General features: G+C 39.1%; 1 protein-coding gene across 2 annotated transcripts in view; it reads right to left on the bottom strand.

Moving 5' to 3' along the window:
- The window catches only part of LOC132300875 (calcium-dependent protein kinase 26), a 27991-nt gene extending 2121 nt beyond the window's left edge, over positions 1-25870 (bottom strand). Inside the window, exons 1-8 of one of the 2 annotated variants that reach the window (XM_059798148.1) lie at positions 25405-25870; positions 24213-25094; positions 23610-23753; positions 23373-23525; positions 22549-22664; positions 5549-5716; positions 3450-3674; positions 2624-2777 (exon numbers count right to left, since the gene is read on the bottom strand). In XM_059798148.1, coding sequence (XP_059654131.1) covers positions 2649-2777; positions 3450-3674; positions 5549-5716; positions 22549-22664; positions 23373-23525; positions 23610-23753; positions 24213-24990 — 1713 coding nt within the window. In that variant the 5' untranslated portion in view covers positions 24991-25094; positions 25405-25870 and the 3' untranslated portion in view covers positions 2624-2648. Of the gene's footprint in view, positions 1-2623; positions 2778-3449; positions 3675-5548; positions 5717-22548; positions 22665-23372; positions 23526-23609; positions 23767-24212; positions 25095-25404 lie in introns of those variants that run through there. The other variant, XM_059798149.1, reaches the window with a different exon arrangement.

Here is a 25870-nt window from a genome sequence, read left to right as displayed (position 1 = left end):
GAACCGACTGAGACAACTAACTGACTTTGCCTATCTCAGTTGCAATAGCTTAACAAGCATATCCTGAGCATACTAAAGCACGCGGGAAAATTTAAAGGATCATAGAAAATTTAGTAAAAAAGTTTCATCATTTCTTTAACCAAAATAAAATAAAGAATGCTATAGGAAGGCTTTATCAAAGAGGTGGACATTGAACAAAAACAGGAATCATCGTAATTATGTTGTGCGTGTATGTATTTATGAGTTTTTATATATGTGGATTTGCAGCGATGATATGTAAAGTGGAAGTCCATTAAATGACTTCAGGCAAAGCATGATTACCTGCAAGGGTCAGCTATGGTAGTTAACAAGGCATGATAGCGCACTAAATGTAATAGAACGTTTAAGCCGGATAAGTTTAGTCCAAGTACCAATCTGGTCAGCCTTCATGACTTGCAAGGTAAGCCATGATTAACCAAATACCAGATATGCGAGCTCCCTTAAATCTGCTCTGACCTCAGATGGCCTATAAAAATATGTGTTTCTCAACTCTCGATTATTCAATTTCTCATCGAGGAATATACATATAGAGAGGACATCCTTGTGTTGTGCGCCCGCCCCCCCACCCCCAAAAAAAAAAAGAACACAAGCAGGAACACACAGATTTAGGCTATTCACCCAAAACTAGGGCTACATCCACTGAGTTGCCAAGATTTCACCATGATGAAGGAGCAAAACGAAATTAAAGAGTTGAGATTGATTAACTACTGTCCCCTATACTTATATAGAATTAGAGTTACATAACAATGAATCCACAAATGTGGTAAGGTGTAAAGTATTTATCATACTCCACACTTCCTATCAACTCAAGTTTCTTCAATATCTCTTATTAAAGGCTTATACGTAGAAAGGAGGTGTTTGTGGATCATCAATCTCTTATCGAGGTTTATTCATAGGAAAGCAGTGCTATTGGGTCTTCAAGTCTTCTAGCAGGACGTATATGAGAACAGGTCCCCAAAAGACTTTACTTGTATAGAACTCCTTGACGCTGTCTTTCTGAAGGAAAGAAGCCCTCGAGACAAGACTGACTTGAAAAGAGGTTCTTTCTATATACATGTGCTGGCAGCCAAATTTACATGAGAAGAAGTCCTCACAATACAAGGTATATTTTAACATTTTGGGACTCTTTGGAGGTTGTAGGAGAATTCTCAAGTTCCCTTCGACTCCTTCGAGCAGACATCAATGAGAGGTGGCCACAATGCCTTCTTTGGAGTAGAACTCGAGAAGAACTATCTAACTCAAAGTTCAGGTATGGTGTCAGGCTGGACACTGTCTGCCAAAATGCCATCCATATCGTGTCATATTCTGCACCATGATGCCATGTGCACACAGGAGTCATATTGCCACAATATATGTACACATTTTTGTCACTTCCTTGTTACTCTTTCATCCTTGTGACATGGCCGATATTGATTAATGTGACCCAACTCAACTCAACTTCTTATCCCAACTCAATAAAAAAAATGTGACACGAACCATAAATTTCATTTTACAATCCTGAAATATCATATCAATATATTTCTTTGTTACCATGTCGGGATGTCGGCGTCCAGTGTTGGTGTCTATGCTTCATAGGCAATAGTTGAGTTTAATCCCATCAAATTGATATCAAGCCTATCAAATTGGATCGACTTCAGTTCACTAGGTACAACAGATGGGATCTAATGTTTCTTGAAACATTTCTAGATGGGACTTGCTGCCATGAAAAGTCAGGAATCCCCAGCTTAATTAATTTAACTGACTTCGATTTTTACTTCAGCTTCAAAATTAATGTGAACAGAAATAGTGCTGTATACCAATGTTGTGTTACATGCCACATCCTCTGTTACATGGACTCTTCAAAAGTAGTGAAGTACCCATGTCGAACGCATATCCCTTGGACATGGGTATGGGATATGTGTTCGACACTTTTGGTTGGACATATACTTAAAAAGCATATCCAATCATTCAATTACATTATATTATTACTCTATATTGAACATTACATTAGATAAAAAAAATTACTTCACTCTAGAAAATAAAATAAAATACTACCTCTGTCCCAAAAAAGATGTCCTGTTTGGGGAACCGCGACTCACAAATACCCAGAACAAGACATCTTTTTTGGGATAGAGGGAGTAATTAATAAAATGAATATTTAGCCATGTCCGTGTGTCCTTCTATTTAGAGATTTGACACGTCCAACGCATGGATACATACCCGTGTCCGACACCCGTACCCGAGTCCATGTAACATAGGCCACATCCATATTGGATATTGCATTGAAACATCTGCACCACACTCTTTTACGATGTAAAACAACATTAGTGTACACCACTAACTCGGTTTTCACCACTTGTCTGACAAGAATGACTAATCAGTCAAAGAATTCAAATTCAGTATATGCTAGTCTTGGATATCTTGTACTAGTCCCTTAATATGGTGTTAAGTCGCCCCACATAGAGATCAAGTATGCTACTATATACATAATGAACTTTGAGATGATTCTGGGAATTGAAGAGGATCTACCAACTTTCATAATCACTTATATATATAATTAACAGAAAATGGATTGTATAATAAAAAATTCTTAATGTTGAAGAACCTGTACATGGCATGTCTATTTAGAACTAGTCAGTTCCCAGTCCCAGCGCATCTTTCATGCTTAAATTCAGACTCCCTTGCATAGTTCGCCTTCCAATTCCTGCATTGCCTTTTTGCATCATAGCGACAAACTCCCCATAGTCAATTCTCCCATCCTGAAGAAAAGGGAACCGTTAGACAGTTGCTGCTAATTAACAAGTACAAATATTTAGAACACCAAAAAATTGCTAAATTCAGCTGAGTTGAAAAGATTTCTCAAGGCACATTTCCATCTCCAACTCCCACAATTAATTATGCTACAATAATGTATTCTAGAAACTACCAAGCCTTTAACACGTCAATGTTGCTATTTATGCTGGTTCCTGATATGAACTCCTGGGGGACAACTATTGCCACTCCCACCACATATGCTCATCCAGAATTTTTCTCAGGACATATAATTTCAGGACATCACTTTGAAATGTGAGTATAGAGAGAGGATTTCAGACTCAAGTAACTCTACTTAGGAAATAATGATGGCATCCTAAATCATATGTCTGAAAAGGAAAACGAAGAGAAGGGATGTTGTAGGCGGTGCCGGGGAAAAATATTCAGTTGTCATTTCTTTCAGATTGTCCTATTAAAGGTCACGTGACTAATAGTTAACTTTCAACAGTAAAGTGCATGCAAGAGTTATCGACAAAAGATTAGATCATTCAAAGATTAATTTGACAAATCAGATCTGACACAAGACCAGTGCTTTCTCTAATCATAGGACTTGTTATTGGCTTATTGTTTTACAGTATAAAAGGAAAAATGTATTCCCAATTAAAATATCGAGAACTTACATTATCTTGATCAACTTCTCTGATGATATCTTCAAGCAAGACATCAGTCATATTATGTTCTGCACAAGCTTGCTGAAGTTCATCAACTGTAATATAACCACTTCTATCCTTGTCAAAGTATTGAAATGCTGCCACAAGATGTTCCTCACGTTCTATCTTATTAAGGTGAAGAGTTGCAGCTATGAATTCCCCGTAGTCAATGGTCCCACTGTTGTCCACATCAGCCTGAAAACAACTATGATGGTTCAGCTACTCAGAAAATTTAAACTTGGAGACCATAAGCAAAAGACCTCTTAGATTTAAGTAACGCTATTCAGTAGCAAGTTACAGATATATGAGAAGGCAATTCTTAACAGCAAGTGTTTATTCTTCTCCTTGTGGAGGATTTAAATAGTACACAAATAATTACAAAGAAGGGAAAAAAATAACTACAAAGAAGGAAAGAAATTAAAGACTAAAAATCAGCTCCTATAACTATGCTAATCAGCACATGTACAGCTAATTATCTACGTTATATGGTCAACAATACAGCTAATTATCCATATATGTCAACAAAGGGGACATTTACAAGACACTGACATGTCCTTGGTCTATAACACTAGGAATGAAGTGGGTGAAAATTTATACTTTTTTTTTTTCTTTTCCAATTCCTCATTTTATAAAATGCTTTATGCTTTGTTCGGTAGGGAAGAAATAAATTGGATGGAAGGGAGAGAAGAAGGGATGGATGAGACATCCCTAGCGAAGAGATTGTGTATTTCCTTCTTTTCCTTCGGTTGGGTAGAAGAGAAGAGAATAAATTTAAATTTCCTATGTTTGTTAAGAGAGAAGGAAAGAGAAAGTTTTAATTGTTTTTACCATTATATCCAATAATATTTATAATATTGTAATTTATAGATGATAGTAGTGTAATAAAAAATTTGTTTAATTTAGGATAGTATTTAATTTAAAACTTATATAAGAGTCCAATTGTTTTCCCTCCTTTCTTCCGCCCATTCGCCCATTTTTGGGTGGATGAAAATTTGTAAAGGAGGAAGGATGGGTCATCCTTCCTATTTTCCTTTCTTTCCTTGTATCATTCCTACTGAACAAAGGAAATGTGTTCCTTCCTTCCTATTTTCTCTCCACACTTCTTTCCTTCCTTCCTACCGAACACAACATTAAGATGATTGAAACCATTTTTAAAGCCATCTGAACATATTCCAATTCATGGGTTCCATACAGTCAAGAATCTATTTTGTAAGTCAGGAAAAACATTACCTAATCAATATGGAATTTACCAATTATATCACCAACTAAATTAATTGCTTGCATAAAATAAATATATTTGCACAAGGAACAGCCATCTGAATACCCATCATATGTGTATTTATACACATACACATATACACCTTTAGTTTCTGCTCGAATTCACGATGGACACTGCCCGTGAAGCAGCAGATACTTAGTTCCAAAGAACAGAAACATGATACCACAACATTAACATCATCAACTGGCTCCAAATGTCACAATGAAAAGAGAGGGAAAACAAAAAAGAAGAGTCTGGAACAACAGCCCGTCTCTGCTGTTGTTCTACTTGATTAATCATTGTGATTTATTTTAAACAACACTACTGAAGAATTTGCAGCAAATGATGTGAATGAGGCTAGCAAAATCCAGCCCAAATCCAGAAAAAGTATCATTCCAAGAATTAAAAAGGAGCTGCTACATGTCATTTTAGATCAGAGGACTGCCATCATTGCAAGTACAAATGTTATGGCAGGTGATCAAATTCTAATACCATTACAAAGATTCACTTTAATAAGGGAAGCACAGGCTAATTGTAAGTTCCTTGTCTTACAAAACAAAATTTCCCACCAATATAACCTCAAATTTTAGTCAGAAAACAATGAATTAATACAGTTTCCAATTCTTCCAAGATGGGAAAGGTAGCTGACCAAACCCAATTTCACCTTAATATCGATAAACATAAAGGGACGGAAAGAAAAAGAAAGAGAGACTTCAGACTAAAAACAAAATTGAAACGAAACAAAATAAATGCTCACAACTCCAAATGCGCAAACTGCGAACACCAAACTACTATGAAACAAATGTCTTACCGCGTCCATAAGGTCACGTATCTCTATATCCTTTAATGTAGAGCCGTATCTTCTCAAACCAGCTTTAAGTTCATCAAATGTTATTGCACCACTGCTGTCAGTATCCATTGCCTTGAACATCTCTCTTAAACCAGCAATCTCCTCCTCTGACAGGCTTTCAGCAATTACCTAATGGCACAACCACACAGTGACAGAACTTCTTGTCATGTTAGAGTCCAATTTTTTTCTCAAAGAAGAAACCTGCTACTAATGATGTATCAGTAATTTTTCAATAAAAATTCCAAACCACACATCGAGTAAAAGGAGCATCTGGAATTTATTCTAGGGTGCTGTAACTAAAAAATTAGACATACAACTGAGTGAAGGAGAAACTCCAATAGAACAAGCTCAATATGCACTAAACACTGACATGCATACACATATTTAAATATATATGTATAAAGATTGATATAGAGATAAATATATATGAAAGAATCAACGAATCAAAGAAAAAATCACAAGGAGTGGCTAAAGGCTGCCATGAACAAAGATGTAGACATTTAAGTATTAGAGAGTGTGGTTCTTATTTCTTATATTTATCAAAGGTACTATTGTCTTTATGTCTACTTAATATATAATAGGTGAGAGGTGTGGGGAAAACCCTAATCTGTGTGTCTCACTTTTCACAGAATACTCCTCTCTGTTTCTCTCATCTTCTTCCTCTTCTTCTCTACTTCTACAAACCCTAACTTCTTCAACTTTAACTTGGTATCAGAGCAAGATCAAGTCTAGAACTCATTGACATTCAATTATCCAACACCAGAAGAGGTTGACATCAGCATCAGTTCGCTAACGTCAGCATATACAGGTCGCGAATTACAGCAACTAGATCGCCTGAATTTCTTGTAATTATGATAGTATTCTCATTGCCTTTTGATGCTTTTTGAGGGTCGTTTTCCATTTTTGAAACATTTTTTAAATTCTGGCCTTTTTGATCTGGATTTTGGAGCCATTTTTTGGTTGTTTATTTTGTTGAAATCCCTTCTAAAGGGTGTCGTTTGCGCCTTGGAGGAGATTGCTTGGTGGTTGTGTTGATTCGTTGCATTTAGGTTGAGTTTTTTTTGGCCAAAAGGAGGTTTGGCTGAGGTTGTTTACAGGCTGTTGGTACTGTTTTTGTGAGTTTGGTGCTAAAATCTGTTGTAAAACATTGTTTGGGTTCTTGGGCTGCAGGCTGTTGTTACTGTTTTGGTCAGATAGGGGCTGAAATCTGCTGTTAAATCTTCGAATTGGGTTGTTGGTGGTGCTATAAAACTGATATTAAAACCCGTTTGCTTCTGCTTGCTTTGTGTGTTGATTCTGGACTTATACTCTGTTCAGCTGCTGGTTTATTTTGTTTAAATATTGCACATGGCTGAGACTAAGCCACAAACTATCAAGGATGATGATATGCCTAAGTCCATTACCTCGCGAAAATTGAACGGAGTTAATTCTCTTTCTTGGGCTCATGCGGTTCAAGTTTTCTACGTGGGCGAAGGAAATTGAAACACTTGACTGAAAATCCTCCCTCTAATGAGAAGCAACTTGAAGATTGGGCGTGTGCGGATGGTGTTGTTATGGGATGGCTTTGGCACAGTATGGAACCCAAGATTGCTAGTACAGATGCATTTTGTGATTCTTCTAAGAAGATTTGGGACTCTATTGCAAGTCATTTTCACACCAAAGTAATATTTCTCGAGTTTATGAGTTACATGAGAAAATTTTTGCTACTAAGCAGTCCAGGAAACCATTGTCGGAATACTATAGTACCTTCAAAATTTTGTGGGATCAGTTGCTGCAACATCGACCATTTAGTACTGATTTAGAACAGCAGAAGAGGCTTTGGGAGGAATTTATGATTGCTTCATTGCTATCTGGTTTAGATACAGATCTTCGTGGCTTCAAAGATCAGATTCTCGCTAGCGAGAAGTTACCTACAGCTGCTAATGCTTATTCTCGTCTATTACGGTCATCTTTGGGGCAAAGCTCCATTGTACCTCCCACAGAGTCTTCTGCATTAGTCTTTAGCAGTGGAGGTCGTGGTGGTTCTCGTGGTAACCATGCTGGTTGAGGTTTGCGTGGTAGTTCCCGTGGTAGTGGCCGTTCTAATGGACATGGTGCCAGAAAGTGTAATCATTGTAGTGGTACAAATCACACTGAACCTTATTGTTGGGTGAAATATGGCAAACCACAACATGCACGTCAGGTTATGGATGGTACTGCACAACCACTGTTGCCTCATACTACATCTGGACATGTGGCTTCTGATTCTGGTTCTCGTGATACGCTCACTACTCAACTTAGCGAGCTCATCCAAACACTACAATCTATTCTCCCAAGTAATATTGCATGTGTGGCCCAATCTTCTCCGTCCTGGGTCATTGACTCTGGAGATAGTTCCCATATGTCTGGTATGTCATCTTTCTTTTCTGATCTCAAATCTATTAAACATCATATAGTTTTAGCTGATGGTTCTTCTCGTCGTGTCTGTGGGAAGGGTGTCCTTCACCCTCCTTCACCCTACCAAGTCATTGTCATTATCTTCTAACCTTTATGTTCCTAATTTTCCTTTTAATCAGCTTTCTGTAAGTCAACTGACTAAGGCATTGCACTGTTCAATAACTTTTTCTCCCAACTCTTGTGTTTTACAGGACCTCAGGATGAAGAAGATGATTGGTTCTGGGTATGAGAAGGATGGGTTATATTATTTGGATCTTGGTGAACCTCCTTCTACCTTATCCTCAGCTTTGAGTGCCACAGTCTCGTCTCTTCAATGGCATCTTCATTTGGGTCACCCGTCATTGGCAAATAAGCATGTTGTCAGGGGCTTATTTGTTATTACTTATATAATGTTGGGGATTATGTATAATTTCTGAAACTTGTTATTATAGAATGTGGTGGAAGGATGAAAGTATTCTTTCATTTTTTCTCTCTTTCCGCATCTCTCTCTCTCTTTTTCTCTCATCCGCTTTCTTTTCTTTTTCTTCTTTATCACTTACTTTTGATTTGATTATATCTTAAAGTCAACATGGTATCAAAGCATGGTTTGTAAAGCTTTAGGTTTGTAGTTGAAACCCTAGGGCAAGTTTGTGTAAACCTTAGTGGGTGTGAAGGGTTTTGAAGAGATTCCAAGATGGGATTTGTTTGCAAGGAAGTAGTGTTAATCACAGCCACACGTACTGCAGATCCAACTCATATGCATATCACTGGTCGTAGGATGATCGACCATATCGAAGGGACTGTCACGTATTCTGGTATGTGACAACGGCTTTTTTGTGTTCGCGGGGTTCTGCAACAACGGTTTTTTCTTTGTCATTCGCGATTTTGGTATGGTTTACTTTGTTGCTTTCTAGGGTTTGTGTGGTGACTATGTGGTTGCTTTTTTATGCATCTCAGAAGACGATAATCTTTTTAGTTGAAGTTTGTGTTAGAGAGATGGTTCTCTACGTATTTTGTTGCTGTTTTTGTTTCTGAGGATTGTATACCCAGAAATTGTTTGATAAAATGTCTGGCTCAGAGGTGACTTCAAAAGAAGTTGGGTCTTCTCCTAGTCTGACTCTAGTATTAGGAGGTAGTAGTGATCACCATACGGGCCTTTGTATTACGATTGTTAGGCTGGATGAGACGAACTATATGGAGTGGGCTCAATCTGCTCGTATGCATATCACTGGTCGTATGATGATCGACCATATCGAAGGGACTGTCACATATCCCTCCAAGAGCGATTCTAAATTCAAAGAGTGGAATGCAAATAATGTACTAGTTATGATGTGGTTGTTGTAGTCCATACAGCCACAGATCAGCAAACAGTTTCTGTTTGTGAAAACAACTAAAGAGCTATGGATGGCTGTGAAAGAGACATATTCCTCGGTTGGTAATTTTGCAAAACTGTATGAACTCCAACAACAAATTTCAAGATTCAAGCAGGAAGACCAAACTCTTGCTACATATTACCACACTCTACGTGGTAAATGGGAAGAGTTAGATCACTACCAAGACTACATACCTATGTGTGCAATTGATGTTAAAGCATTTCATGCTATAGTAAAAAAGAATAGAATCTATGAGTTCTTGGGTGGTCTGCATTCAGGATACGAGCATCCTAGGGTACAAGTGTTAGGCAGGTATCCAGCCCCTACTTCTGTTAGAGATGTGTTTTCGTATATCCAGGTTGAGAATAGTAGAATGAAGGTTATGTCTGCACCTATATACACTAAACCCGAGCCAGAAGTACCATTGTCTGAGAGGACTTCTCTTGCCACACAACAATGGAACAAGCCCAATCCTTCAAAAGGAGGGAAACAGGATGACAAAAACAAGTTGAGGTGGGATCATTATGGGCTTATGCGCCACACTAGGGAAACATGTTGGAATCTACACGGTCACCCTACTCCTGCTCCTGCTAATGCGAATGCTAGGCCAAGGCCTGGTCCATTTAGGGGTTATCTACGGCACATACTGCAGAGTGTGAGACTGCTTCTACTGGCCATGCCTCCTCAGGGCCACCGAGTTCTTTATCTGGGGTAGAACTTAATGCTCTCCAACATCTACTAGCACAACATTCCTCTGTTTCCACCTCTAACTTTGCTCAGACAGGTTCCTCTTATTCGGCACATCAAGTTTCCACATTATCTGGTGGACCACCCTGGATCATTGATTCAGGAGCCACTAATCACATGACTGGTATGGCATCTAATTTTTCTTCGTACAGTTTATGTTATGGTAAGGATAAGGTTAGAGTGGCTGATGGCACCTTCACCTTCATTGCGGGGAAGGGCATTATTTCTGCCTCTTCTAATCTTACCTTATCCTCTGTTCTTCATATCCCAAAGTTTACCAATAACCTCCTTTCTATCAGTCACATTACAAAAGGCTTGAATTGTAGTGTAACCTTTTTTTCCATCTCACTATTCAGGACTTGGACACGGGGAAGACGATTGGAAGTGGACGTGACGACAATGGCTTGTATTTGCTGAACACGAGGCCAACTTCTTATTATGTTGCAAATCAATCTAGTGTTAGGAATAGTAATGTCAATAAAGATCTGTTAATGCGATGGCATAATAGACTATGTCATTTACCTCTTCCTGTTTTGAAGCATGTGCTTCCCCAGTTTGCTTCTGTTAAATTTTTGAGTTAAATTGTGAAACATGCGTTCTTGCCAAACAATGTCGTGTTTCTTATCCTACTAGTATTAATAAAAATACAGCTCCTGCAGCTTGTTCATTCTGATGTGTGGGGTCCTAAATCTACTACTTCGTTACTTGGTTTTCATTACTTTGTAGTGTTTGTTAATGACTTTAGTCGATACACTTGGCTTTATCTTATGAAAATCAAAGATGAAGTTCATTCCATTTTTAAAACCTTTCATAGGATGGTATATACTTAGTTTGGTTGTCCCCTCAAAATCCTTCGATCTGATAATGGAGGAGAGTTTATGTATGGTGGTCTTGCCTCCTTTTTGGCTGATAACGGGATTGTCCATTAAACCTCTTGTGTCGATACACCACAACAGAACGGTGTAGCTGAAAGAAAACACCTTCATATTACGGAGGTGACCCGTTCTCTTCTAATTGGGATGAGAGTGCCTAAAAGTTATTGGGTTGATGCAACCTTAACAACTGCATACCTTATCAATCGCATGCCTTCTAAGGTTCTTGGTTATCAAACCCCCTTCTCTGTCTTACACCATGACACTACCTTGTTTACTGTCCCTCTGAAAGTGTTTGGTTGTTTTTGTTATGTTCACATTCATCATCACAAGGACAAAATGGACCCTAAGGCAATCCAATGTGTTTTTCTTGAATACTCCACCACTCAGAAAGGGTATCAGTGTTATAACCCTACCACTCGCCGTCGCTTTGTATCCATGGATGTTACATTCTTTGAGTCTACTCCTTTTTTTTTCCGCTACTCGGGATTTTCTACAGGGGGAGACTACTATACAGGTAGAGAATCCATTGTCCATTCAGAGGGAATGCCCCCTTCCTTTGCCTATTCTCATTCAGGGGGAGCTTCTTACTGAGGTGCCTATGTCTAGTCCTCCTAACACTAATGATCTGCAGCAAGGAAAGCAGCCAAATGTCTACACTAGGAGCGCAAAACAAGTTATTAACTCACCCCAAGACCAAGATGTCTCCCTCGATCCAGGTAATTCCTCAGTTGACATTGATACTCCTGATTCGTTTCCCATTAGCATTTCTATTGATCTTAATGTCCCTATTGCCTATCGTAAGAGTGTTCGTAGTTGTACAAAGCATCCTACATTTCAGTTTGTATCCTATGATGCCTTATCTCTAACATATCGTGCTTTCACTTCATGTATCTCCTCTGTATCTGTTCCTTCTAGTGTTTCAGATGCTCTCAATCAAACTCCATGAAAGAAAGCTATGCTTGAAGAAATGAAGGCCCTTGAGAAGAATGGTACTTGGGATATTGTTCCATAACTAGCGGTAAGAACCAGTAGGTTACAAATGGGTCTACACAATAAAGTATCATGCAGACGAAACAATTGAGAGATATAAAGCTCGGTTAGTTGCAAAGGGCTTCACTCAGACCTATGGAATTGATTATCTGGAAACATTTGCTCCAGTTGCCAAGATGAACTCTATACGTGTTCTTCTTTCTTTGGCAGCTAATTTGAATTGGCCCTTCCATCAGCTGGATGTAAAGAATGCTTTCCTTCATGGTGACTTGGAGGAAAAGGTGTATATGACTATGCCACCAGGGTTTAAGCTAGCTAATGGTCAGAATTTAGTGTGCAAGCTAAATAAAGCTTTGTATAGGTTAAAGTAGTCGCCACATGCTTGGTTTGAGAGGTTCAGCACTGCTGTGAAAAGAGTAGGGTACACACACAGTCAGGCAGATCATACTCTCTTCATCAAGAAGCACCAGGGCTGCAGTACTGCCCTTATTATATATGTTGATCATATTGTTATCACTGGAAATAATACAGAAGATATTCGTCGAATGAAGACATTCTTGGGAACAGAGTTCGAGGTTAAAGACCTCGGATCATTAAGATATTTTCTTGGCATTGAGGTGTGCAGATCGAAGAAAGAGGTGTTCATTTCTCAACGGAAATATGTGTTAGACTTGTTGGCTGAAACAGGCAGGCTTGGAGCTAGACCTATTGATATTCCCATTGAGCATAACTATAGGCTTAATGATGTAGATGGAGACCCATTAGATGATGTAGGAAGATTTCAGCAATTGGTTGGGAGACTGATTTACTTATCTCTCACGCGCCCGGATATTACCTACGCTGTTAGTGTGATTAGTCAGTTTATGCATGCTCCATGTACACCTCACCTTGAGGCAGCTCATCATGTCCTTCGCTACCTCAAGGGTTCACTTAGTAAGGGGATATTGTTTAGCAATCATGGCCACCTGCGTGTTGAAGCCTATACTGATGCTGATTGGGCAGGGTCTATGACAGATCGACTATCAATTTCAGGATATTGCACGTTTGTTGGAGGTAATCTTGTTTCATGGCGAAGCAAGAAACAGTCTGTAGTAGCTAGATCTAGTGTAGAGGCTGAGTTCAGATCCATGGCACATGGAGTTTGTGAGTTCTTATGACTACGTACAATGTTGGATGAGTTAGGTTATCCTGTTCGCAAGTCAATTAAGTTGTATTGTGACAACAAGGCTGCTATTAGCATTGCCCACAATCCAGTTCAACATGACAGGACAAAGCACATTGAAGTCGATCAACGCTTCATCAAGGAAAAGCTTCGTCTTGGGTTGATTTGTACTCCATACATCAATACACATGATCAGGTTGCTGATGTTTTGACTAAGAGTGTGAGCAAGACTTGCTTGCAAAATATGTTAGTCAAGCTGGGCACGATAGATATCTTTGCACCAGCTTGAGGGGGAGTGTTGTCAGGGGCTTATTTGTTATTACTTATATAATGTTAGGGCTTATGTGTAATTTCTGAAACTTGTTATTATAAATAGAATGTGGTGGAAGGATGAAAGTATTCTTTCATTCTTTCTCTCTTTCCCCATCTCTTTCTCTCTTTTTCTCTCATCCGTTTTCTTCTCTTTTTCTTCTTTATCACTTCTGATTTGATTATATCTTAAAGTCAACAAGGCAAGCATCACCATAGTTTTTTCCCTAGTAGTAGTCATAGTCATTGTTGATGACCGCGCCACGTTAGTTGTTTAAGTGGCGCCACCTCTGCAAAGTAGGCACAACTGGCAGCGTTTACCTGGCGTGTCCACGGTGGATTAGGTATTCTCAAGCTACCTATCCAATAACTGAACTTGCTGGCCGAGGAAGGGGTCGCTACCCTTCCTCTACTATGGACGTGCCCCGCTCCAGTCGAATGGGCTCCTCCCCCTCCCTGCTCGCCCGAGGTTGCTCTCTGAAAGAGCGACCTCGGCCAAACTGCTTCACGAGCTTTCCTTTTCGGTTAAGGAGACCTCAAAGATAAAATTGGGATAGAGCCCTGCGAAGTCACGAAGGTAGGACCTCGAAAGGGGGCCCTTTCCCTCTGAAGTTCGGGAATCTGAGGACATGTGGATAGGTGGCTGAGATCCAAGGTATCGCCTCAGCCCGAGGCCAACACAAGGGGGAAAGGATATTCGATACCCGAGCTCGAACAAGGAAAGACTGAGAGCGCATTAATTGCGAAAGATGTCTGATGAGACCCGTATTAATTAAGGAGCACCATTACCTCTTTTGACCGGGAGGCAAAGCATGGCAGCCCATCCGTCAATGTCTTTTCTGTTAGAGGGAGAGACCCTCAAACCCTTGGGTAAGAGCGGGCTCACCCGAAGAACTAAAAGACATTAACCAAGGAGGTAAACACTATAAATAGGGGTGTTAATCAGCCTTTAAGACAACAACTACCCACATTAATAGCTATTCTCTGACAAGCTCGAGCTCATACGACACCAAGGTTGGCCTTCCCTTTCTTAATCTCCATACTCAGAGAATCCCTTGTGTTGCTTGGATCTCCACTTGGATACTGGTCTCAAGATTCTTCGCTTGTGTGGAACGGTCTTCTAATCCTACTCACGAACCACCTTCAACAGTCATCAAACTCAGTCTGTTGATGTAGTCCATACGGACATTTGGGGTCCTTCGCGAACCACTAGTTTGAATGGATTTCATTATTTTATTATATTTGTTGATGACTATTCCCGAATGACATGGTTATTTTTTAATGAAAGAGAGATCTAAGTTACCTTGTATTTTTGTTAAATTTTGTAATGAAATTTTTACTCAATTTGGTAAACGCATTAAAATTCTTCGATCTGACAATGCTTTGGAATATACACAGTCGATCATGGATTCCTTTTGTGCTGGTCGTGGTATCCTACATCAGACTAGTTGTGCTCACACCTCTCAACAAAATGGTGTTGCTGAACGAAAGCACCGCCATTTGTTGGATGTTGCGCGAACCTTGTTATTCAATATGCAAGTTCCAAAATAGTTTTGGGCTGATGCAGTTCTTACTGCTTGTTATCTCATTAACCGCATGCCTTCTACTATTTTAAATAATCAGTCTCCTTTCTCTCTTTTATATTCTGATCGCTCTCCTTTTCAACTTACCCCTCGTGTCGTTGGTTGTGTAGCCTTTATTCACATTCGAGATCCTGGTCATGACAAACTGTCTCCTCGTGCTCGTAAGTGTGTTTTTCTAGGGTACTCCCACACTCAAAAAGGGTATCGTTGTTACAGTCCCGAGTTCCAGCGTTACTTTGTGAGTGCTGATGTTACCTTTTTTGAGTCCACTGCTTTCTTTACATCATCTAGTCTGCATTTGTCTTCTGATCTGATATCTTCTCGTGAGGGGGAGTATTCCTTATCTTTACCTAATTTTCCAATGCCATTAGCTCCATCTTCTAGTTCTCCTCCATCTTCTAATCCTCCTTTGCAAGTTTACCAGCGGTCACCATCTCGACATGTTGTTCCTTGTGCTCCGGACACATCATCTTCTCAACCAGAGGTCCTTGTTCCTCCATCATCCACTTCTTCCACCGATGATTTACCAATTGCATTACGTCGAGGTAAACGTACTTGCACTCAGCATCCCATTGCTAATTTTATTTCTTATGATCGTGTTTCCTCCTCCTTGCAATCTTTTGCATTTACCTTGTCCTCTGTCTCTACCCATTCATCTTATAAGTAGGCCTTATTATCTATGTCTGGGTGGAAACACGCCATGGATAAGGAAATGAGTGCTCTTCACAAGAATCGGACTTGGGAGCTCATTGTTCTCCCTTCTGGGAAATGAATTGTTGGCTGTCGTTGGGTTTACACTGTTAAGTATCTTCATGATGGTAGTGTTAAGCGTCTTAAGGCGCGTTTGGTTGCCAAAGGGTACATGCAGACCTATGGAGTTGATTACTCAAAGACATTTTCTCCTATAGCTCGTCTAAACTCTGTACGAGTTTTATTATCAGTGGTTGTTTGTTGTTCTTGGCCTTTATATCAGCTTGATATAAAGAATGCTTTTTTTCATGGGGACTTACAAGAGGAAGTTTCCATGGATCAACTGCCTGGTTATGCTGTTGCTGGTAGTGAGCACCTCATTTGTCGCCTACACAAGGCTCTATACGGTCTGAAACAATCTCCCGGTGCTTAGTTTGGTAAATTCAGTGCTATGGTGATTGAGTTTGGTTTTCAGCGCTCTACTTTTGATCATTCTGTGTTTGTTTGTCACTCTTCTACTGGTACTATTGTTTTGATTGCTTACGTTGATGATATCATTATATCTGGGAGTGATTCAGCAGGCATTGCCGAGTTGAAGCGACACTTGGGTCATCATTTCCATACCAAGGACTTGGATGCTCTTCGATATTTCCTTGGGATTGAGGTTGCTCGTTCTCGTAAGGGCATCTCACTATTTCAACGGAAATATGTTCTTGATCTTCTTTCTGAGACCGGTCTCTTAGGTGCTCGACCTATTGATGCTCCTCTGGATTCAACGGTCAAACTAGATGGTGAAAATGGGGATTTGTTTGCCAATGTTGGCCGATACTGACGACTAGTTGGGAAACTAATCTATCTTACTGTTACTCGTCCTGATATTACTTATGTTGTTTGTGTGGCTAGTCAATATATGCATACTCCTCGTCAACCTCACTTTGACGCTGTTTGTCGTATTCTGCATTATCTGAAGGGTGCGCCTGGGAATGGCCTATTGTATACACCCTCTTCTTCGTTATCTGTATCCGGTTTTAGTGATGCTGATTGAGCCGGCTGTCGTTCTGATAGGTGGTCTACATACTGCACCTTTGTTGGTGGTAATTTGATTACATGGCACAGTAAGAAGCAAACAGTAGTTGCTCGCTCCAGTGCCGAGGCCGAATATCATGCTATGGCTCACACTGCCTCTGAAATGTTATGGGTTCGCTCTCTTCTTCGGGAGATGGGTATTGATGTTCCTACTCATATGTCGATGCATTGTGATAATCAGGCGGCTATCTTTATTGCTAGTAATCTAGTTTTTCATGAGCGTACCAAGCATATTGAGATGGATTGTCATTTTATTCGAGTTTTGCTTATGCAAAAACAGATTGTTACTCCCTATATTTGCTCTGCAGACCAGCTGGGTCATGTTCTTACGAAGTCGTTAGCCCGTCCTGCTTTTCAGCGCATGTGTTCCAAGCTAGGCATGTTTAATTTGTATCCTCCAGCTTGAGAGGGAGGGTTAGAGGGTGTGGTTATTTCTTTATGTCTATTTTATATATAATAGGTGAGAGGTGTGGGGAAAACCCTAATCTGCGTGTCTCACCTTTCACAGAATACTCCTCTCTCTTTCTGTCATCTTCTTCCTCTTCTTCTCTACTTCTACAAACCCTAACTTCTTCAACTTTAACTATAAGAATTTCTAATTAGGTATATATCATATCATCCAAGGTGAGCACACTTTACAATGTCAGCCTTGTGGACAAAGCAGTTTATTTTGTCTAACTTCTGAAAAAAACCTTTTTTCTCTATGTAAAATTCAAAATTAGTAACTTTGCATCCAGATCTTCATATTCAAATTGCACCATTCTCTAAGAAATTATGGAGAGTTGTTGAAAAAGAGATATTTGGTTTTAATAAGACCATATTTTAGGGGATATGATAGGCGTGTAAATATAGATAGTCAATGACCAGATTTTAGGGGATATTTTAGTGTATAACCTATAGCTTCTATTAGTGCACAGCCTGTAGCTTCTGTTAGTATACAGCCTGTAATTACAGCCTGTAGTTTGTTGTCACAGCTTGTAGTCAGCTTGTAGTTTCCTTTTTTTAGCCCCTTGTATGTCCTATTTAACTAAAGCATTGTAAACCATTCAAAGGAAGGCAATATACAGATTTTCTTTCAATCTTGAAATCGCCTATTTGGTATCAGAGCATCTTACCGATTCTTCTGAAAAAAAAACCCCTAGCTGTTCCTTTTTTTTTCTCTTCCAAACAACTCTAATCACCATGTCTGATGACATACCTGAGTCCAAGACCAAGACCTTTGAGTCCCAAGTCCAAAACTCTCAGACACACTCGGTCCAGATTACCACAATTCGGCTAAATGGTGAAAACTTCCTTCGCTGGTCCCAGTCCGTGCGGATGTATATCCGAGGCAGAGGCAAAATCAGCTACCTAACAGGAGAAAAGAAGGAACCAAAACCTGAAGATCCATCCTACTCGACCTGGGATGCAGAGAATTCGATGGTGATGACCTGGTTGGTGAATTCTATGGAGGAGGACATCAGTTCTAATTATATGTGTTACCACACAGCAAAAGAACTTTGGGACAATGTCAACCAAATGTATTCAGACCTAGGAAATCAGTCTCAAGTCTATGAACTAACGCTGAAACTCGGAGAGATCCGTCAAGGAGATAACAGTGTTTGGAGTAGAGTGTGAGACAATAGTTTTAGGTAAGGGAATATTAGTAGAAATCTCCCAAAAATTTTCTTCACTCTCTTTATGTAATGGTTGCAATCTTCAGGCGATTTCTCATTGGACTCAATGTCGAGTTTAATGAAGTGAGAGGCAGAATAATTGGACGACAACCCTTGCCTTTAATCGGTGAAGTCTTCTCCGAGGTTCGAAGAGAGGAAAGTCGCAGGCTGGTCATGCTTGGAAAAAAGTTATCAAATGGTGCTGTTGAAACCTCTGCCTTGGTCGCATATGAAGTGAATATTGGCAGGAAACATAATGAAAAGCCCCGTCTTTGGTGTGACCACTGCAACAAGCCTCACCATACCCGTGAAACCTGCTGGAAAATTCATGGTAAACCAGCGAATTGGAAGAGTAAGCAGGAAGGCAGATTCAACCAGGAAGGCAGATTCAACTGAGCCCCATCAGCTCATGAAGCCGAGGCACTTCCCTTCAGCAAAGAACAGATGGATCATCTTCTAAAATTGCTGAAATTCAATTCCTCATCTGGTACTCCTAATGTTTCTCTTGCTCAAACAGGTAACAACCCGAAGACCTTATCTTGTCGTTCAAATTCCAGTGTTACCCCATGGATCATTGATTCAGGGGCTTCTGACCATATGACAAGTTGTTCTCATTTATTTCAAACTTATTCACCCTGTTCTGGCTCTGAAAAAAAAAATCAGAATAGCTGATGGTTCTTATTCTCCTATTACAGGCAAAGGTTTAGTGAAACTTTCAAAAATTATTGATCTTAAGTCTGTCCTTCATGTCCCTAAGCTTGCTTGTAACCTTTTATCAATTAGTAAATTGTCCAAAGACTCTAATTGTCGTGTTATCTTTTTTGAATCCTATTGTGAATTTCAGGACCAGAGCTTGGGGAAGACGATTGGCAGTGCTAAGATGATAGATGGTCTCTACTATTTTGAAGATGATATTTCAAGTAATAAAAAGGCTTAAGGTTTGAGTAGTTTTCGTTCTATCCCTGTTAGAGAACAAATAATGCTATGGCATTTTAGACTAGGGCATCCTAGTTTCCCTTATCTTAAAAAATTATTTCCTTCTTTGTTTAAAGGATTGGATTGTTCATCTTTTTATTGTGAGAATTGTTTTTTATCAAAGAGTCATCGTACTACGTATTCTCCTAAACCTTACCAAACATCAAAACCATTTTATTTAATCCATAGCGATGTTTGGGGCCCTTCTAGGATCACAACTCTTTCTGGAAAAAAATGGTTTGTGACTTTTATTGATGATCATACACGTTTGTGTTGGGTGTATTTAATGAATGAAAAATCTGAAATTGAAAAATTATTCAAGGATTTTTATATGATGATTGAAAATCAATTTCAAACAAAAATTGGCATTCTTCATACTGATAACGGCACCGAATACTTTAATGAAGTTTTAGGAAGTTTTTTAACAGAAAAAGGAATTTTTCACCAATCCACTTGTGTTGACACACCCCAACAAAACAGAATTGCTGAAAGAAAGAATAAACATTTACTTGAAGTTTCTCGTGCCATCATGTTTTCAATGAATGTTCCTAAGTATTTGTGGGGTGAAGCCGTTTTTGGGAGATTTCTACTAATATTCCCTTACCTAAAACTATTGTCTCACACTCTACTCCAAACACTGATCTTTTCAAACAAGAAAATGATGTTCTAGAATCAGGAAACCCGGGGCCTCCTAGTCCTAATCTGCCGAGCCTTACTGTATCTCCAACAGGGGGAGAAATCCTACCAACGGTTCCAAAAAAACCGAATCCTGAGCTTCTGGTTTATAACAGAAAAAAGACTCATCAAAAGAGTAGAGAGCCTACTATTGTACCTGAGCAAGGCCAATCAGAGGTCCCGAGCAATGACTCCCTGAACACTCAAGGTACTCTAAATCCTAACTTGTCTACAGTTGTCCCTACTATTTCTAATCGTACAGAGACACCTAGCCAAGTTCCTGTAGACCTTGATATCCCTATAGCTGTTAGAAAAGGAATCCGAACCTGTACCCAGCATCCCATTGCCAAATACTTGTCTTATGATAAACTTTCCCATAAACATAGGGCCTTTACTTCAAATATTTCTCACTTGTTTGTTCCAAGAAACATTCAGGAAGCACTAGATGATCCGAATTGGAAATCAGCAGTGTTAGAGGAGATGAATGCTCTTAAAAGGAGTGGAACGTGGGAGATAGTTGACTTACCCAAAGGAAAGAAAACTGTTGGGTGTAAATGGGTTTTCACTATTAAGTGTAAAGTTGATGGTAGTGTGGAAAGGTACAAGGCAAGACTTGTGGCGAAAGGTTTTACGCAAACGTACGGCATTGATTACCAAGAGACGTTTGCTCCTGTAGCAAAAATAAATTCTATCCGAGTCTTATTGTCGTTGGCAGTCAATTCTAATTGGCCATTACATCAATTGGACATAAAAAATGCCTTTTTAAATGGAGACTTGGAAGAAGAAGTGTTTATGAGCTTGCCACCTGGGTTCGAAGGAAAACACAGTCAGAGCAAAGTCTGTAAACTCAAAAAATCCCTGTACGGTTTGAAACAGTCTCCAAGAGCGTGGTTTGAACGTTTTGGAAAGGCTGTGAAGAGTCATGGGTATCATCAGAGTCAGGCAGACCATACTATGTTCTACAAACACGGTGAGGAAGGGAAAATTGCCATTTTAATTGTGTATGTGGATGATATAATTTTGACAGGTGATGACATTGAAGAGTTGACCAGACTGAAGAAGAAACTTGCTAAAGATTTTGAAGTCAAAGATCTGGGAGCATTAAAATACTTCCTTGGAATGGAATTTGCCAAGTCAAGAGAAGGAATTTTCGTGAATCAACGAAAATATGTACTTGATTTGCTTAATGAGACAGGACTACTCGGGTGTAAAGCTGCTGACACTCCAATTGAAGTCAACCTGAAGTTAGAAGCTGCCGAACCCGAGAATATGGTTGATCGTGAAAGATATCAGAGATTGGTGGGAAGACTAATTTACTTATCTCACACACGCCCAGATATAGCATTTGCAGTCAGTATGGTGAGTCAGTTCATGCACTCTCCTGGACAGGAACACTTTGAAGCAGTGTACAGGATTCTGAGGTACTTAAAGGGCTCACCAGGTAAAGGACTTATGTTCAAGAAACAAGGTCATTTACAAGTGGAGGTGTACACAGATGCTGATTGGGCAGGCAGTATAGTTGATAGACGATCTACCTCAGGATATTGCACCTTCGTTGGAGGAAACTTAGTCACGTGGCGAAGCAAGAAACAAAATGTAGTAGCGAGGAGTAGTGCAGAAGCCGAGTTCAGAGCACTCGCCCATGGGATTTGCGAAGCTATATGGTTAAAAAGACTCCTTGAAGATTTGAAGGTTATTGTTTCTCCTCCAATGAGAGTCTACTGTGACAACAAAGCTGCCATTTCAATTGCTCATAATCCAGTCCTCCACGACAGAACCAAACATGTGGAAGTTGACAAACACTTTATCAAGGAAAAGCTTGACTGTGGTATGATTTGCATTCCTTATGTCTCTACTACTGAACAAGCTGCAGACATCCTTACCAAAGGACTACACAAGAAACAGTTTGAAGTTTTAAGAAGCAAGCTAGCTATGGAAGACATCTACAAGCCAGCTTGAGGGGGAGTGTTGAAAAAGAGATATTTGGTTTTAATAAGACCATATTTTAGGGGATATGATAGGCGTGTAAATATAGATAGTCAATGACCAGATTTTAGGGGATATTTTAGTGTATAACCTATAGCTTCTATTAGTGCACAGCCTGTAGCTTCTGTTAGTATACAGCCTGTAATTACAGCCTGTAGTTTGCTGTCACAGCTTGTAGTCAGCTTGTAGTTTCCTTTTTTTAGCCCCTTGTATGTCTTATTTAACTAAAGCATTGTAAACCATTCAAAGGAAGGCAATATACAGATTTTCTTTCAATCTTGAAATCGCCTATTAGAGTATCCAAATTGATTCTGGATACAAATGAACAAACTAGTAAAATCGGCTAATGCAGAACATCGCCAATTCATTTAGATACCCACTGCGTCATACGTCACCAATTTATTGATAAACCCACCGTGTCATTTCTATAATGTACATACCCGTAAAGCCATCTTCTTTAACTTGTTCATAGCAGAGAAATGTTTGAGGCGAGAAAGAATAGCTGGATCCAGTGCTCTGTCAGGAGCAACTCCATTTTCACATATCCAAGGGTGACCTGTAGAATTGTAAAGAACAAAATTATAACTCTGTTATCATTATTTTGGTTAAACTACAAACAAAGGGGAAAATAATAAATAAATAAACCAAATTCCCATGCAAGATCTATCCTGCCACTTAAGTGGAAATAATTCTAGGAGCTCAATTTCCTTGAACTAGCACTTTGAATGAACAAAATTTAATTCTACACCTAATTGAACAGCCTGAGGACGCAACTGGCAAAATAAATTATAGCCTTTGTGTGAGATAGTATATGATATATTGTCTATGCAGAAATTTATTAATGACTATAATTAATTTCTGCTTTCACCCTTCCCACATTTTTTTAAACTTCTAAGGGTTAACAAAAGGTTGATGATTTGGTTCTGATGCATCAGCTGCCGATGAGCAGGAAGATTCAAATTAAGGCATCAACTGCATTCTTGGTGGGCGTGAAAACCAATCGTGGAGTGTCACAAGTTTCAACATAATTGGAACACTCGTAATATTGTCCTCCTGGAAGTTTACAAAGTCCTGTAAGAATCCTGCTATGACCTAGTAATCATGTATAGTTGGTTTGACCAAAATATCATTCAATGTACTGAGGGTAATAGCCACAAGGGTGTCTATATCGTCAAGAAAACTGAAAGTAACTTTTACAAATTCATCCAGCCTAGATGGTTACAAAGATTAGCTAGCAGCGCCTAAAAGAGAAAGGTAAACATACATAATACTTCATGAGCAGTTAGGCGATCAGAAGGTCCAGAGCATAACATTTGGCGTATAAGATCCTTCGCACTGTCAGATATCAGTGGCCAGGGCTCTGATTCAAAATCAATGTGTCCCTTCAAAACAGCATCAAATATCCCCTGTTGTGTTTCTGAACAACAAATAGAATAAAATTTTCAGCGCATTGGGTATAGAAACTGAAAATTTGCTAGTCTAACATAACAAAAACACATACCAGCCCAAAAGGGTGGTACGCCACTTAGCAATATATACAGTATGACCCCTGCTGTCCACACATCTGCTTCTGGGCCATAATGCTTCAGAAGCACCTCTGGAGCAACATAATATGGGCTTCCAACAACATCAGTAAAAATCTGACCTGAAGTAACAAACTGCATATTAAACAGATATCGCAACTCAATTTAATATTATTTTTCGGTTCAATTTACGGAATCATAATACCATAAGCAGAAGCACCTTAAGGGATAGATTTTAGCATTTGGTTTTGTATCTACAACTAGAAGATTCAAAATAAAAGAGGAGGCACACAAATCTTCTCCTATAAAGCGCAAGCTCTGCATTTAGCCATCTTAAGGCATGCATAACCAACCAATGCATTAAAGAAGAGCATGGATCCCTTGAAAATAATAATTAAGATACAGACTTATGATGAAAAGAAGTTGTTATGAGACAGTATAAATCGAAGGAACACATTCCAAAAATTAAGAATGCATAATAAAAATTGGTGCTTTTAGTTCACTAATATATAACATTTCTTCAACATGGAAAGACAACATATAAAACGAAAAAAGAAGCTAATCATATATTTCCCTTTTACCTGGTTTGAAGAAAACTGATAGTCCAAAATCAATGGCCTTGAGAGAGAAATCATCATCCTTGTTAACCAACAAGAAATTCTCAGGCTTTAGATCTCTATGCATAACCCCGAGTGAATGACATGCCTCAACAACCCCAACAACAATCTTGGTCAATTCAGCTGCCTTTCTCTCACTATAGTGTCCCCTCTGAATGATGCGGTCAAACAATTCACCCCCTGAACAAAGTTCCATGACAATGTGAACATACAAAGGGTCCTCATATGCACCCTTAATCGTCACAATGTTGGTGTGACCGGCCAAATGGTGCATTATCTGAATCTCCCTCCTGACATCCTCAACATCCTCTCTGGAAATCAATTTCCGCTTAGAGATTGATTTACATGCATATTCATTGCCAGTGGAAATCTCAGTGCATAAATAAGTAGTGCCAAATTGTCCTTGACCTAACTTACGGCCCAACATGTAAAGATCACGAATGTTAGCAGTCTTATGACCCAAGACAAAATAAGCTTGGTTATCATTGCGGTGGTGGTGGTGGCGGCTCATGGTGGTTTGTTTGGGTGTGTTATCAAGGGGTAGATTGTTGTCTTTCTTGGGATTATCCTTGGAGAATTCTTGAGGAATGAGGTGTTGAGAGTTGAAACTGGTGGCCGAGAAATCGGAATAATTAGAATGGGTAGAATAAGTAGTATTGCGCTTGGTATTGGATTGTTCTTCGGGCTGACTGTAGCCCTGAAAGTATTTGCTTCCAAAAGATCCGCGGCATGTATTGCCCATGAAACAATCACAATGCCCCTCTCCTCCTCCTCCACCACCTCCTCAGTACTTCACGACATTCCTCATCCAATCTTCTCTCATCAAATTATATTCTGAAATGTTTCCTACAGTTAACCCCCAATTTCAAATCACTTTATATAAATAATTAAAATTTAAATTAAAAGACCCAATATTGGCAGAGCAAATGAAAAAGGATAACTTTTTGATGATGAACAAATCTAGCTGAAAAGTAAACGAATCTGGTTTCAGATCAGACTAATAATAAATCAACGAAGAATAAAAAATAAAATAAAAAATTCAGAACAACATACAGTGATCAAGATGCAAACATGTTTGCTAAAGCAAACACATATACGTACATATATATATATATATATATTCAAAAAAAAAAAATTATTAAGAGAAATGAAGTACCTGGTGAAATGAGAAGAGAGAGTCAACAAAGGGTAGTTCCAGTGCTCATGTTTGATGATGTTGACGTTGATGTTGATGATGGAAGTTGAAACGTTCCTTCATATTTAATCCGAAGAGAAGAAGATTTTATGTATGTACGTATGTTATGTATGTGTATGGTGTTGCCGAGAAGGATCGGAGGAGAGTGGCGACCAGCTTAGCTTTGTCTACACAAAACTACAAATTATAAATCAAATACGACTACTTTTTCCATTACTATTATTATCTTATTATAAAGTTTGTTTTCAATTGTTTCATTACTTGGTGGCAGTGACATTCACGGTTTCTACTTTCTAGGAAGGAGAGGTTCAAATTAAATTACTACAAGTGAAGAGAGAGAACATTTTTTTTGACCTCCAATTCAGCAGATCTTGAAAAAGGGTTTAGAGGGAGAGAGTTGATATCGGGTATAGTAGTATTATTATAG

This window comes from Cornus florida, unplaced genomic scaffold (assembly GCF_030987335.1).
Source record: "Cornus florida cultivar Cherokee Brave unplaced genomic scaffold, ASM3098733v1 CherokeeBrave_3.0.0_Hap2_Chr03, whole genome shotgun sequence".
In the NCBI taxonomy this organism is placed as follows: Eukaryota; Viridiplantae; Streptophyta; class Magnoliopsida; order Cornales; family Cornaceae; genus Cornus; species Cornus florida.
This window is presented reverse-complemented; position numbering and strand designations above follow the sequence as displayed.